Here is a 15,358-nt window from a genome sequence, read left to right on the forward strand (position 1 = left end):
AAAGCAAAAGAGAGCTCCGCTGTCCAGAACAAAGATGGCCGAGACGACTCCCTTGCCCACACTCAAAATGGACGCTGACTATGACGTTCCCAGAAACAATCCTTAACTGCCCCGCGCCACCAACTCGGAACCCCGCCTCCGCAAACCGGAACCCCGCCCCTTCCACTGTGCCCGCCTTTCCGACAAAGGCCTGCCGGTGATTGGCTGCTCGTACTATTTACCTCATGCAGTACGCCGGAGGAACTGTGGGCGTTCAGGACGTAAGGAGCGTGCGGGGGACCGGGGAGGTTGAAGAGTGCGCGTTTCGCCGGCCCGGAAGGGAAACTGCGCGGCAGAGGTGACGGGGGACCGAGGTACTGCTCCCGCTGGTCGGCGGGCGCCCGGGATCCCGGGCGCTCCTTACAGCTGGCCTCACGGGACCGTTGGGTGCGGCTGAGTAGGTAGGGCTGGAAGCAGCGATGCTGTTGGCTGCGTCAGGGTCGGCCTGCGCGTCAGTGTCGCGGTCCTGTGGGTGACCCGGTGGAGAGGGCGGCGACCACAAGTCTGAGTTAGGCGGGCAAGGACTCACAGTTCCTGTGCTTCTCTCCCTGGGCAACAAGGTGCTGAGTCATTCTTGCGGCCAGGCCGTAGCTGCGCTGCTAGCGGCCCCTGCGGCAGGGGCAGAGGTGTTTTGCGTTGAGGTGGAGGTTTGCTGCCGGGTTCTCACCGAGTCTAGCGGTCTGGGTGAACTTTCTCGGGGACCAGGCACCCAAACTCATCAATGCTCTCAGAGGCCTAAGCCCTCAGGTTAAGGTCGGTAGCATTTTCCCCATTTGGTACTGAGTCTTAAGAGATCTATCTACCTCACAAGGTCACTTCTAACGTGTCCGAAGCGGGATTCCCACTCGTAACTGAGCTGTTATGCCACATAGGGGTCACTCTGAGCTGGATCTCTTCGATCCCAGCCAGTGGGCTGAGTACCGAGGAAGTTACAGGACAGCTGTAGGTTGAGATGATGTAATGGCACGAAAGTTCCAGAAGCGCTGTTTTCCCATAGGCCAGGTGTCGAGCATTAAGACCCTTCATAGTTCGGTTGCAGAGCTAGGAGGATTCTCAGGTATCTTAAAGCAATAGTTCTTAGCTTTTGGAGTGTTCGTCAAAACATATATTTTTGGTCCTTTTATTCCTAGAGGTAGAATCATTAGGAGCAAAGTAAGACCCAGGAGCCTACATTTTAAGATGCATCGGGCACTTTCAGCAGGTAATCCAAAGGTGAACACTGGAGTCGGAACACTGAGAACTATTATCTTAAGTTACAGATGGGGAAACGGACCCGGAAGGATAGTCACCTGTCTGAAATTCACTACATATCATTGGCAGAGATGGGCTGGTAGCCCCAGTTGGCTTACACTTGTCATGTCATTCTGGCCTATCATAGTCACCTCACATTAATTTAGTATTACAGAAACGCGGTCAGCTGACTTCTGGTTAACCACCCATCTAGTATAAGGTGCCCTGGAGCTAAGAGAATCCAGTTTTTAGCATGCTTTTTTTTTTTTTTCTTTGACGACACCATTAAAAGAGTCTAAGGGAAACCTGATTGGTACCTGAGTTTACTTTGAAAGACTAAATGTCCTTTACGAATTATAGTAGGGCATATAGAATAGATTAACTTAGAATATTTTTATATCTTTTGTTGAAGGAAAGTAATATTTGGTATGATTAGCTGAATCATATAGTTGGGTTTCTTTAATATCTTTTAGCCTTGTAATGCAGTATAACCTTGAGGAGCTATTCGTGCTTTCTTTGGATGACATTATTCCTCTGCCCAAAAGTTAGATAGATTCTTTTAAACAATTTTTTTCACTGAATGCTGGTATAAATCTTAAGCCAGAGCTACATTTGTAGAAGGTGTCACAGACCCTGTAATTACGTTCAGTTATTAATAGCCATTCTGTGTTACAGGTAGTTTTTGCAGTCATCTATCCTGTTACTGGTCAAACTGGGACTTAATTTGTTGCTCCATCCTCAGCTGAGTTCTCTGGGATGGGTTTCTTGAATTACAAGAGATGGGCAAATAATTTATTACTGAAAATTAAAAAGATTGCTTTATTTCCTTTTCTACTAAAATATAATTTGTTCCTTCTTGACTCTGACTCTTGTATGTCTTCTCTTAATTGGTTAATGGGTTGTTTTGGTTTTCTTTTTGGTTGTTTTTGCCTTTCTTACTAGCGTTTCATATCTGCTTGGTAGACCTGGTGCAACACCATGCTGGCTGCAAGGCTTGTGTGTCTCCGGACACTACCTTCTAGGGTTTTCCATTCAGCTTTCACCAAGGCCTCCCCTGTTGCGAAGAATTCCATCGTGAAGAATTCCATCACAAAGAATCAATGGCTGTTAACACCCAGCAGGGTAAAGATAATCTGAATGTTTATTATATTGCTGCCTTTTCTATTTGTGCCCTTTCTTTTTAGCAAAGGATGGCTGCTCTGCCTTTAGTGAGTTATGTATCAATTAGCCCTGATTATGCCCCCAGTCAGCTCTTTCTCCCCATTAGTTTTTATCATTCTGTTCCCTTCTTATCCCGTATGAAATAGAAAATGAGTTTCTATAACTCTGCCTTTGCTTACAGCTTCTGGAGTTTCTCATTTAGAAAATTTAGAGTACATCGTGAGGGATTGAGAGTTATATGATGTAATGGAGATCCTGGAGCACATAGAGGTTTAAGAACCCAGGCTATTAAGAACCCAAATTACCACTTTAAGAACCCAGGCTAATTAAGAACCCAAATTACCACTTGGCCAATAGCTTATTAATAAGTTATTAAAGATATTATTTCAGCTCTTATTTCGAGATTGATAATATCTGTCAGGTTAGAAAGAAACCTATCTTCTTTTACGATAGATTTCTCCACTAGCATTTAAATTATAAGGTTTGAAGTGTAAGATAATGAGGACAATATACAGAAGCTAGAAGGGGACTTTTTTAAATTAACTGTTCCACTGTTGAAAAAGAGCCAAAATGGAAGCAGTAGTCTTCCCTCTTCTTAGCTTCATGTTAAGGAAGGATGCCTTTATTGAGTCCATATCCCAGATGACAAAATATAGCTAATAATGCTTATAGAATGCATTTCTTAAAAATGCAAATAGATTCTCATCTTGATAATTTGATTAGGATTTAAAATATAACAGTTCTAGGTATATAAATCTCTAGTTTGTAAAAGAAAAATTTTTTCTGAAATTGAAACTAAGAATATAATGAATTACTTCCAAAGGTGGAACACAGGTAAGATCTACATTAATTTATTTTATTTTTACATTTAATTTTTTAGGTTGGCTAATAAATTTCCATAGTGAAGTTACGTATATAGAAAGCACCAAAGAGAGCTTGCATTTTATTTTACTAACATTTATTTTCATGTGGGTCGTATGTGTCTTTGTTTGCATGTATGTCAGGAATATGCCACCAAAACAAGAATTGGGATCCGGCGTGGGAGAACTGGCCAAGAACTCAAAGAGGCAGCATTGGAACCATCAATGGAAAAAATATTTAAAAGTAGGTGGCTGTCTGTAGTTTTTAACCTGGAATCTATGGATATGTTCTAAGAGGTCCATGAACAACTTCCTAAAAATACGTGTATTTATGCATTTTCTGAGAAGACCACATTATTATTCTTAGAGATCTGATGACCCAGAAAAGATTGGTACTTTGCACTGGATTCAGTGGTTATCAGTCATATTTCTTCCAGTGGAAATTTTACTTTCCCTTTTTTTTAAAAAAAAAAAGAAAAGGATTAGTTAATATGCCATGGTCCAAAAGGTATAGTCTGTTGAGAAATTTCATTTTATGTGTATAGAATCCTCATTCAAGCATATATTTGTGTATGTTTCAGATTCAGAATAAATCACCAACATACAGTTGTTAATAAAAGCCTAGCTGTCCAAGAAGAGTCCTTTAACTGACTGCTCACATAGGGCCTCAGGAGGGCAGTACTTAAATGTATTGCCAGTTTGAATGTCAGCTTTTGCAAGTTCAGAAACTGGATTGTTAATCATCCTAAAGCCAATCAAAGAATACCACTGCTCCTTAACAATCTTGCAAAATGTCTTTACAGTGGGAGAGAGCCCTAATCAGTATCCTTCAGGTCATTTCTTTCTGAATTGACCTTAGAGATCAAATCATGCAAATTATGTAGTGACAACCTAGTAATATTCTTAGTAAACAAATTTAGACAAAGAATAAGTTACTTTTTATGAATACCTCTATTGAGTTAGAATTTATAAGTTAGTTGTGTCTCAGTACCCTAAAACGGAGGCATCCTCTCACTTGATTCTGCTGCATAAACACTGATTATATTTTTTTCTCTTTTTTCTTGATTTCCATGTAAAACATCATCTGTGTTAATACCATGCAGTGTGATATGACTATTAATATTTTCTTCTCGTTTTTTACTTCGTAAGAATGTCATTTGAATATACTTCAACCTCTTATTAATAAAATAATGTGTATCACAGAAGTAACTCCTCATCTATAGATATATTGCCCACTGAAATATTATTGGAGTGAGTTTGAAGATTCACCAAGTCTGATCCTTTCCTTTTTGTACTGATTATTACACCTTTGTTTCAGGGGTGTTTTTTTCTACTGGTTACCTAACATTGAGGCAACCCCATGTGCACTGATTATGGCTGTTACTGAATATGGTACCTGATTAGATTCCCTTCACAAATATTTTAAAGGCTTTGTCCAGACATGCCAGTATTAACCTGCATTTCCTTCTGTGTTCTGCAGTTGATCAGATGGGAAGATGGTTTGTTGCTGGAGGAGCTGCTGTCGGTCTTGGAGCATTGTGCTACTATGGCTTGGGAATGTCTAATGAGATTGGAGCTCTTGAAAAGGCTATGTAAGTAAATTGTTCCTAAACAACTCCAGCCTTAAAACAAAAATTCCAGTTTTCTTCTCATTCCTGTCTTTAGTCACTTTGGAATGTTTTGTATCTAGTCTTTATCTCTGTATACACATAAATAGAGAATCTCTTCTTGCTTTCTTGACATTTATTTATTCAGATCTTAATAAAAATCATTTAGCAAGGTTATGTGTTTAAGCAAGGAGAAAATATATTGCTTTTTGTATGCACCAAGTGCTTGTATGTTTTATCTCATTTAATCTTTGCAGTAACTCCCAAGTGTGCATAATTATTTCCATAAGAAATGAAGTGAATAACATTTTAAAGTATAAAGTGACTTATCTCAAGGTCACCCAGCTAGTATATGACTCAACCAGATACAGAATCTGTAATTTCATAAATTAACCATGTCATGTTTCTTACAGAATTTGGCCTCAGTATGTGAAGGATAGAATTCATTCCACCTATATGTACTTAGCAGGAAGTATTGGTTTAACAGCTTTGTCTGCCATAGCAATAAGCAGAACGCCTGTTCTCATGAACTTTATGATGAAAGGCTCTTGGGTGGTAAGTCAGCTATTTTTGTTTTTCTTCTAAAAATCAAAAGATTTGATGAAATATATTGGAGGGAAGGAGTATTAAATGGAAAGAACACTGTATTGAACAAGTTTTTGTTCAAATAATGTATGAATTACAGTTTGATCATCCCTAATTTGAAATCCAGAAATGCTCCAAAATCCAAAACATTTGTGGTGTTAACATGATGCTCAAAGAAAATTGTAGCATTTCAGATTTTAGGTTTTTGGATTAGGGATCCTGAACCCTAGTAACAATGAAGTGTAATGTAAATAGTCCAAAATTTGAAATCTGAAACACTTCTAGTCCCAAGCATTTCTGATAACAGATATTCCACCTGTATTAGTGCAGCTGAGATAAGTAGGAAGTGCATTCCAAGTAGGTCAGCTATTATTCTTTATTAAACGTGTTCGAATAATACCAGAGGAGTTAGAAATCAGACTTAGAAAAACAATGTTCTTGTCTAGCAGCAGATACTAGTCTCTATTTTTTTTAGCAGTTCACTAAAAAAAATAAAGCAAATGCAAAATTATCTTAGAAGTCAGAGGGAAATGCCCATCACAAAGACCTAATCATTTTATGCAGTTAAGAGTAGAATAGTGCTGCTGCTATTATTCATAAGATCTTGGCCTTATAGAAAAATTTGTTTAAATTCAATGAGTTTCTCTTGAGCACTGGTTATTTCGCTAGATACCAGAATATGAATATGTGTCCCCTATTCTCCTGCTATTTGGTAGAAGAGATGAACTGGAATTAAGTGGCACAGATATGCAATAAGAAATAGAAAGTGCAAAGTCAGTTGAGAGTTTCTGTCTTTGCATTATTAGGCAAGGTCCATGAAGGAGACATTTATTTCATCAGGGTTGTTGAAGGCTAACATATTTCATTTATTTTAGAAGTAGACAAGAGGGCCTGGCACTGTAGCTTACACCTGGAATCCCAGTATTTTGGGAGGCCAAGGCAGAAGGATTGCTTGAGCCCACGAATTTTTTTTTGTTTTTAATATAAATAGAGACGAGGTTTCACCATATTGATCAGACTGGTCTCGAACTCCTGACCTCAGGTGATCCACCTGCCTCGGCCTCCCAAAGTACTGGGATTACAGGTGTGAGCCACCGCGCCCGGCCAACACTGTCTGTAATTTTTAAATAAAAGAAAATATTAAAAATTTTATAAAACTGGACAAGGGCAGTCCACTGTTGCCAGTTTAAGCAAAGAGGAGGTAGGAAACCCCAATTTTAGAGGTGACTTACATCCCCTTGGAAGAAAGTCCAAGTGTTTCAGGTCTGGAGTGTGAAGAAGACGTGGTTAGAAAGGATATGATTGTCAAGGCCAGGCATGGTGACTCATGCCTGTAATCCCAGCACTTGGGGAGGCCGAGGTGGGCAGATCACTTGAGGTCAGTAGTTTGAGACCAGCCTGGCCAACATGGTGAAACCTCATCTTTAAAAAAAAAAAAAAAAAGAGAAAGGATATGATTGTCAAGCTGTGGAGAGAACCTGCTAAGCAGTCGCAGGCCATTGAAGATAGTGGAACAACGAAAGTGTGATTTATGTTTCAGTTTTAAGAACTAATGTGGAAGAGACATGGAGCAGATGTACCAGCTGTGCCTTTGTAGGATCTGAAATGAGGGATGATAAGAACCTGAACTAGAGCAAAATGTGAAGAAGAGTTCATGTAACTGGGCAGCCAGAGTACCTACTAGAATACTGACTCCCCACATAGGGAACTGAAATCCATAATATTTCCACTGTATTGTACTTTACTAAAGGATAACCATTTACAGTAGCATAGCCATTTGGACATTTATGTATTTTTAGGATCATGCTTTTCACATAGATGTCATGAATCTCCCAACACAGAGGTTCACGAAGGCACAGAATGTTCTCACTGGAAATGTCAATTTTAATCAAAAGCAAATTATTTAAAACAATACTTTTGTAATAAATATGACAATATTTACCTAAAATTTTAGGCCCTAAAATGAGACTTCAAGGAAGTTTTGCGTTTGGGTCATATCCTCAGTCTGAGCAAAAGATTACCCTCTTCCACTGTTAGTAATACAGAAAATACTTGGGAAAGCCAAAGACAAGTGCTACAGAGATGAAGATATAACCTTTTAGGGGTGACAGACATACATATACAAACACACACATAGATGCACAGATAATGTCAGTTTGTCCCAAGAGCTTCTGAGGAGAGGTATCTCACCCTGCTCCTGGGCAGCCAGGGTACCTACTAGACAAAGCTTTTGAGGGCCAGGCGTGGTGGCTCATGCCTGTAATCCAAGCCCTTTGGAGGCCGAGGCGGGTGGATCGCCTGAGGTTGGGAGTTCAAGACCAGCCTGACCAACATGGTGAAACCCCGTCTTTATAAAAAAAAAAAAAGAAAAAGCTTTTGAGATGAGGAGGCAGTACCTCAGTAAGTCCATCAGATGTGGAATGGGGAGGTATTCTTAGGCTCGATGGTCTGAATCTGGAGCATGTTGGCAACCCTGCTAGTTCATTATGGTTGGAATGCAGAGTTTGAAATGAAACTGGATCATAAAAGAGCTTAAAAAAATTTAATTGCGGTAAATATCCCAAAAGTGTGAAATAGTTTATAGTAGTTATTTCTCATTAGAAAATGGAGTGGTGCTTGATATGCTTTCTTTTTAATATTTTTTAAAAATAAGAGACTTGGTCTCTATGTTTGCTGAGGCTGGACTTCAATTCCTGGGCTCAAGTTATCCTCCCACCTCAGCCTCCCAAGTAACTGACACTGCAGGCACATACCACTGCACACAGCTCACTATGCTTTTGTGTATTAAGGTTTTCCCATTCTTGGCAAAACCAGCTGTTTTGTTTACCTGTACTTTTTATCAGAAGTTGAATATTTTGATGTTCGTGGGTGAGACAGATAATACAGATGAGAAGGCCTGGTGTGTCGCACAGGAGATTATTGACATCTGGAGGTTACTGACGTCTAGAGTAGCCTTCTCAACTAAAAGCGGTCACCACGTTCTTTTTTTTTTTTTTTTCCTTTTTTTTCATAGATTGCCAAACAAAACATCTGCTGCCTGATTTTGTCCAAGGGCTACAAGTCTGCAATCTCTGCTTTAAATTTCTTGAAGATTATCACTGTCTTTTTTCCATTATATATTACATTTCTTCTTGTCATACAAAAGGAATATTTAAATATTATAACACGGGAAATCTAAGATATGCAAAGAAAAGGAATGAGGGGGCCGGGCGCGGTGGCTCACGCCTATAATCCCAGCACTTTGGGAGACTGAGGCAGGTGGTTCACGAGGTCAAGAGATTGAGACCATCCTGGTCAACATGGTGAAACCCCGTCTCTACTAAAAATACAAAAAATTAGCTGGGCATGGTGGTGTACGCCTGTAGTTCCAGCTACTCAGGAGGCTGAGGCAGGAGAATTGCTTGAACCCAGGAGGCGGAGGTTGCAGTGAGCCAAGATCGCGCCATTGCACTCCAGCCTGGGTAACAAGAGTGAAACTCCGTCTCAAAAAAAAAAAAAAAAAAAAAATACAAAAATTAGCTGGGCATGGTGGCGCGTGCCTGTAGTCCCAGCTACTCGGGAGGCTGAGGCAGGAGAATTGCTTGAACCCAGGAGGCAGAGGTTACAGTGAGCCAAGATTGCGCCATTGCACTCCAGCCTGGGTAACAAGAGCGAAACTCCATCTCAAAAAAAAAGAGAAAAGGAATGAGGGGCCAGGCATGGTGGTTCATGCCTGTAATCCCAGCACTTTGGGAGGCCTAAGTGAGCGGATCGTGAAGTCAAGAGTTTGAGGCCAACCTGGCCAATATGATGAAACCCTGTCTGTACTTAAAATACAAAAATCACCCGGGCGTGGTGGCATGTGCCTGTAGTCCCGGCTACTCAGGAGGCTGAGGTGGAAGAATCGCCTGAACCCAGGAGATGGAAGTTTCAGTGAGCCAAGATCATGCCACTGCACTCCAGCCTGGGTGACAGAGGCAGATTCTGTCTACAAAAAAAAAAAAAAAGAAAAGGAATGAGGACCAAATTAGCCATAAACCTGGAAAGGTAGAAGCATAGAATCTTATATCTCATTTTTTTTTCCATGTGCTCTGATATCTACTTTCTATTTTTCAAGTCTTCGTTTAGCAAATATGAGTTCAAAGCAATGTGCTATATACTATTTTTTCTTTTTTAAAAACTAATTTGTAAGCATGACTGATTTTAAACAAAATGCTATTTGTGTTATACAAAAATATAGTTTTTAATTAAGAGTTGATTATCTTGGGATCCCTAAAGGGTTTTTGTTTCACCCCTGTCCAGCAAAAGTAAAATTGTTAAAAGATGTGGTGCCAGGCCAAGCTTAAGTCATGGATTTGAAGCTGTCTGCAAAACCTCATATATGGCAGTAGGGGGCAGTCATGCTAACTTAGCCAAAATAAATAATCTGAAATAAACCTAGGGCCTTTAATGTGCCAGAAAAATATAAACTTTGATTTTTTTTTTTTTTTTTTGAGACGGAATCTTGCTCTGTCACCAGGCTGGAGTGCAGTGGCGCAATCTCGGCTCACTTGCAACCTCCGCCTCCTGGGTTCAAGCGATTCTTCCACCTCAGCCTCCCGAGTAGCTGGGACTACAGGCGCATGCCACCACACCGGCTAATTTTTTTTAGTAGAGATGAGGTTTCATCGTGGCCAGGATGCTCTCGATCTCTTGACTTCGTGATCCGCCCACCTCGGCCTCCCAAAGTGCTGGGATTACATGATTTTTTTTTTTTTTTAATTTTTCTTTTTTTTTTGAGATGGAGTCTATATCTGTCGCCCAAGCTGGAGTGCAATGGCATGATCTTGGCTCACACCAAATTCCACCTTCCGGGTTCAAGCAATTCTCCTGCCTCAGCCTTCTGAGTAGCTGGGACTACAGGCGCGAACAACTCCACCTGGCTGATTTTTGTGTTTTTAGTGGAGATGAGGTTTTACCACATTATTTAGGCTGGTCTCAAACTCCTGACCTGAGGTGAGCCACTACGCCCGGCCTAAAGCTTTGATATATTATCTTTAATGTTTTTACAACTTGTTTATTAGAAGGAACTAATTGTACTTCAAACCCATGGGTTTCTGCTTTGTTTTCATATAAGGATCAGTTTTTCTTAATAGTATTTGTCTTTCAGACAATTGGTGCGACCTTTGCAGCCATGATTGGAGCTGGAATGCTGGTACAATCAATACCATATGACCGGAGTCCAGGCCCAAAGCATCTTGCTTGGTTGCTACATTCTGGTATGTTCTGTTTTAAATTGTTAAGAGACAACCTTGACTAATAGCTGTTTTGGGTGACTCTTCACAGTTGTAAATTACCTACATGTAATTTAAACCTCATGTTTGGAAAACACAATTTTCTTCATTCATTACTGGCTGCATTATTGTCAAGACCTTTGCTTTGAAAAGTTGATTTTACTACTAAGACCATGGACATCTTCAATACAAAACTTGTCTCTTCTGACAGTCTAGTATATGCAGAGATTTAATTTACTTTTGTATATTTTGTTCAATACCAGGAGGGTTTCATATTTAGTACACATCATTTGAGAGTTGTTTTTTGTCTGGTATATTTAGAAAAATTAAAAACTGAGCATAGAGAAAGTTGTGCTAAAAATGTTGCTGCAAAATATAAAACTGAGAGGAGTCCTAGTAAAAGTGTCTTGTGTAGAAATTTCACCCAGTGTTTTGCTTAGAGCAGAAAGTATTTTTACATTATTCATCACCATGAAATGGTATACCTTATTAGCCATATACCTTGATCTAGAAATGTTAGTCTTTAGACTAGTATTGGAAATTCAGTATCTTTATACTTTGTGCCTAGTCTGAGGTAAACTACATTTAAGAAAAGGGTAACTTATTCTGCTTAGCACTGAAATAATGCATTATCTAAGATTTTTTCATTTCAGTTCCATTTACCTTTGTTAAATTATTGGTAAATTTTTTACTATAATTTTTATGAAGATATTTATAAATATCTGACAACTAAAATTATTTATATATAAACTGTTAGCAATCCTTATTATGTAAAGTAACAGCAATGTCTGTCTTAGAAGTTCCCACATTTTCAGATTATCATCCTAGGCTTTTTCTCTCTTTTTACTTTATTCCCTTTTAGCAGCAGTAGGTTTGACCTTGAGTTATTTGTTTTAAGCTTGTTTATCTCAATTCTTATATGAATACTGTAGAAACTAGTGGTAAGCTCAGATTCAAATAGCTATGTGGAATTTAATGGTTACTAAAAATGTAGATTAGTGTTTGCTTGTGAGTTGTGATTGATTAGGAATAGTGTTAATGTTGTGATACAGAATTTGAATAGTCATCAGTTTTTGTTGTAGAATTTGGTGGGGTATTATTATCTAAAGGCAGAAATTTTTATAATCATAGTGCTTAAACAGTAAGGTAAAATATAAAGTAGCAGTTAGAAGTGATATTTTCCTTTTGGTTTTTGTTAGGAAATACTTAATAAGAACTTGCTCTTTCTCCAGGTGTTATGGGTGCAGTGGTTGCTCCTCTGACGATATTAGGGGGTCCTCTTCTCATCAGAGCTGCATGGTACACAGCTGGCATTGTGGGAGGCCTCTCCACTGTGGCCATGTGTGCACCCAGTGAAAAGTTTCTGAACATGGGTGCACCCTTGGGAGTGGGCCTGGGTGTCGTTTTTGTGTCCTCACTTGGTAAGTGGCTGTGTTTTCATGCTTAACTCTTGGTGCATAGTTTCCTGTAATATGAAATACTCCAATATCCTAATTCTTTGAGTCATTTATTTTAAAAGTTCTTTTAAAGATTTATGCTATTTTAACTGGATTTTACTACCTGGCATCATATAAAAATCATGGCAACATGGTTAACCATTATTACTGGTTTTACCAAACACATCTAAAATGGGAAAGTTGGTCTGAAAAATGTGAATATTGCTGTGATGCAAGAACTTTATTGTGAAATGAGCAAATGACTCATTAGAGGAACGAGTATCATGGGTTTTGAACTAATGTAAATAAGATTGGACAGTACATATACCCGGGTGTCTTCTTACCTACACGGTATACCAAGGAGATTTTTTTTTTAAGTAATATAAGTCTTAAACTCAGTTATCAGAAATCCTTTATTAAAAAAAAAATCTTAATTTGTTTTCCCATTTTGATTTCAGGATCTATGTTTCTTCCACCTACCACTGTGGCTGGTGCCACTCTGTACTCAGTGGCAATGTATGGTGGATTAGTTCTTTTCAGCATGTTCCTTCTGTATGATACCCAGAAAGTAATCAGGCGTGCAGAAGTATCGCCAATGTACGGAGTTCAAAAATATGATCCCATTAACTCGTGAGTAATGCTTTTTATTTCACACAGTTACTCTGTCACATAAGAATGCCTTTGACCTGTTTTGTTTTATGGCTGTATTAGTTTTTCTAGGGCTACTGTTTGTAACAAAATATCACAGACTGGGTGGCTTAAAACAAAACTTGATTCTCTTGCAGTTCTGGAGGTCAGAAATCTAAAATCAAGGTGTTAGCAGAGATGTACTTCTAAGGGCTTTGAGGGAAAACCTGTTCCCTGGCTCTCAGCTTCTTGCTACTGCTGGCAGTCCTTGACATTTGTTGGCTTGTAGATGAATCATTCCAGTCTGTCCCTCCTGTTTCACATGGTGCTCTTCCCATGTGCCAGGGCTTAGGATTTCAACATATTTTGGTGGGTGTGGGGAGGGGCAGTCACAACTTAATCCACACCAATGGCTTTGTCAGATTTTCTGTTTTATTTCTGTTGCCGTTTAGTCTGTTCTCTCTTTAGTAAACTATCCAAAAAAACCTCTGATTATATTGCAATTTGGTGTGATACTTCGGTATTCATTACATTATGAGAGTATTTTGTCTATTTTTATGAGCTAGCCTCGGGGTTCAATAAGTAATGTGCTCTTACTGGTCAGTTAATTTTTTTGGTAGTATATTTTTGCAGACTTTCAAACTGAAGAAATGAAATGTATTAAGTATTATTTATTGGAAAATGTATATAATTGACTTGGAATTTTTAATGAAAGCCTTTTTTATACTTCTAGAAATTAGAAACTTCAGTGTAAAGATTCTAGTTTCAGAGATAGCCAACTTTAGTTGGCATTAAGTGTTATAAATTTTTTTTCTTTTTTCTTGGAGTCTACCAAAGTAGATTATTTTATTTAAACAATTTTCTTGAGTTTCATGGTGTCTGTCACATTTTTTTTTTTAAGTAATTCGTTTTTCCTTATCTGAAAATAAAACTTAATGTAATGGCTTTGGAGGAAAAAGTTGCTGTAAAGCTTACAGATTTGTAGAAGTTTTCTTTAGAGGGGTAAAGTGGGTTTATTAAATGCCAGACTTGTGTCTAACAGGTTTTAATAAAGGTGTTTCTTTAGTGTTGTTTTGATTATTTTATTGTCTGCCAACCAGTTTTTTTTTGCAAGTTGATACATGCAGAGTGTCAGAAAATAAAATAATAATTTTTTAAGCTGCTCTTTAACATTTAAAAGATGAGTCTTCCAGAAAAAAGACCTTAACTATTTTCTAGTCTAAGACTTCCTTAGTTGGCAGTTAAAACATTTTTAATTTTCATGTTATATCACCAGGACAAATAGTATTGCTTTTTCTTCTTTTCTATATTAAGAATTCATCATTGCTATTAGAATTGCATCATATGTAATGGGCATAATTTTCTTTTCTAGGATGCTGGGAATCTACATGGATACATTAAATATATTTATGCGAGTTGCAACTATGCTAGCAACTGGAGGCAACAGAAAGAAATGAAGTGACTGAGCTTCTGGCTTCTCTACTACATCAGACATCTTGCTTGTTTCATAGGCAGATATGCATTAAATAGTTTGTACAAGCAACTTTCATTGAAGTTTAGAAGATAAGAACATGTCATTGTGTTTAAATGTTCCAGTAATGTGATGCCTCAGGTCTGCTTTTTCTTCTGGAAAATAAATGCAGTAGTCCTCTCCCAATAAGCACACACATTTTCAGTTCTCACATTTGCCTGATTTTAAAATGTTTTAATGAATGTGAAAAGTAAAGTTTGTGTTATGAGAATGTAATTGTTTTATCTATTTTAAAATTTGGTAGGTTTGCTAAGTAAAATTTAGCAAACCTGTGTTTGCATATTTTTTGGAGTGCAGAGTATTGTTATTAACGTTATGAGTGATTCAGGGCTTTAGTAAAGGGACCAAAGAGAAGGAAAAAGTCACCTGCAGTCTTTTGATTTTTAAATACTTAAGACTTAGCACTTGTGTGATTGATGAGTAAAGAGCCAGTGAGAAACATCTGGGTATTTGGAAACAAGTGATGTGATCATTGTTGTAGCATTCATCTGCTAAACTTAACAAAACCGCCAATCCTGAAACAGGCACAGGTGATGCATTCTTCTGCTATTGCTTCTCAGTGCTCTTTCCAATATAGATGTGGTCATGTTTGACTTATTTTTAGGAAAGCACAGAATATTAATCATACAGAGAATCCTTGATGGAATCATGTATGTGTGTTTTACTTTTGAATGTTACAAAAGGAAATATTCTTAAAACTATCCTCAAGATAAAATATTCAAAGCATGAAATTTGTTGCTTTTTCAGGAAATACAAACTATATTCATGACTGCTAGGTGTTTATTTTTGTATATTTATTGAATTGTCTAATTGAATACAGCTTGCTTTTGTCATTTCTTCAAGCTCTCAGGCCTTTATAGAAAAGGCTGTTTGTAGCTTATGCTTAAATATGAAAGCGGTTTTTCTCCTAAGACTTGGTTTCTTGCATTCCCTCGCAGACTAAGCACTAAAAGCAAAGCAACACAAAACTAGCTGTCTGTCTTAATGAAATGTATCAACCCAAGAGTGTAATGGGGAAAATGCTTCATTA

The 15,358-nt window shown here is 38.3% G+C and overlaps 1 protein-coding gene across 2 annotated transcripts; it reads left to right on the forward strand.

Moving 5' to 3' along the window:
* Positions 1-243: 243 nt before the first annotated feature.
* On the forward strand, positions 244-15,101 carry GHITM (growth hormone inducible transmembrane protein). Of its 2 annotated transcripts, none has more exons than XM_012468520.3 (9): positions 244-353; positions 2,212-2,391; positions 3,435-3,534; positions 4,771-4,882; positions 5,311-5,452; positions 10,611-10,719; positions 11,967-12,155; positions 12,629-12,800; positions 14,170-15,101. In XM_012468520.3, exons 2-9 carry the CDS (start codon positions 2,248-2,250, stop codon positions 14,252-14,254), a joined length of 1,053 nt encoding a protein of 350 aa, XP_012323943.1. In that variant the 5' UTR covers positions 244-353; positions 2,212-2,247; the 3' UTR covers positions 14,255-15,101. The 2 variants fall into 2 exon arrangements, with proteins under 2 accessions (XP_012323943.1, XP_012323946.1); XM_012468523.2 differs by having other exon boundaries at positions 257-353; positions 2,233-2,391.
* Positions 15,102-15,358: the final 257 nt, after the last annotated feature.

Source organism: Aotus nancymaae, unplaced genomic scaffold, assembly GCF_030222135.1.
Source record: "Aotus nancymaae isolate 86718 unplaced genomic scaffold, 86718_ANA_hifiasm-v0.15.2.pri h1tg000010l, whole genome shotgun sequence".
NCBI lineage: Eukaryota > Metazoa > Chordata > Mammalia > Primates > Aotidae > Aotus > Aotus nancymaae.

Excerpts from the sequence above, each read along its gene's own strand:
- GHITM (XM_012468520.3), top strand. The coding sequence starts at position 2,248 with ATGCTGGCTGCAAGGCTTGTGTGTCTCCGGACACTACCTTCTAGGGTT. Across the intron at positions 4,883-5,310 it reads GGAGCTCTTGAAAAGGCTAT|AATTTGGCCTCAGTATGTGA; the intron begins GTAAGTAAATTG and ends TGTTTCTTACAG. Across the intron at positions 12,156-12,628 it reads CGTTTTTGTGTCCTCACTTG|GATCTATGTTTCTTCCACCT; the intron begins GTAAGTGGCTGT and ends TTTTGATTTCAG.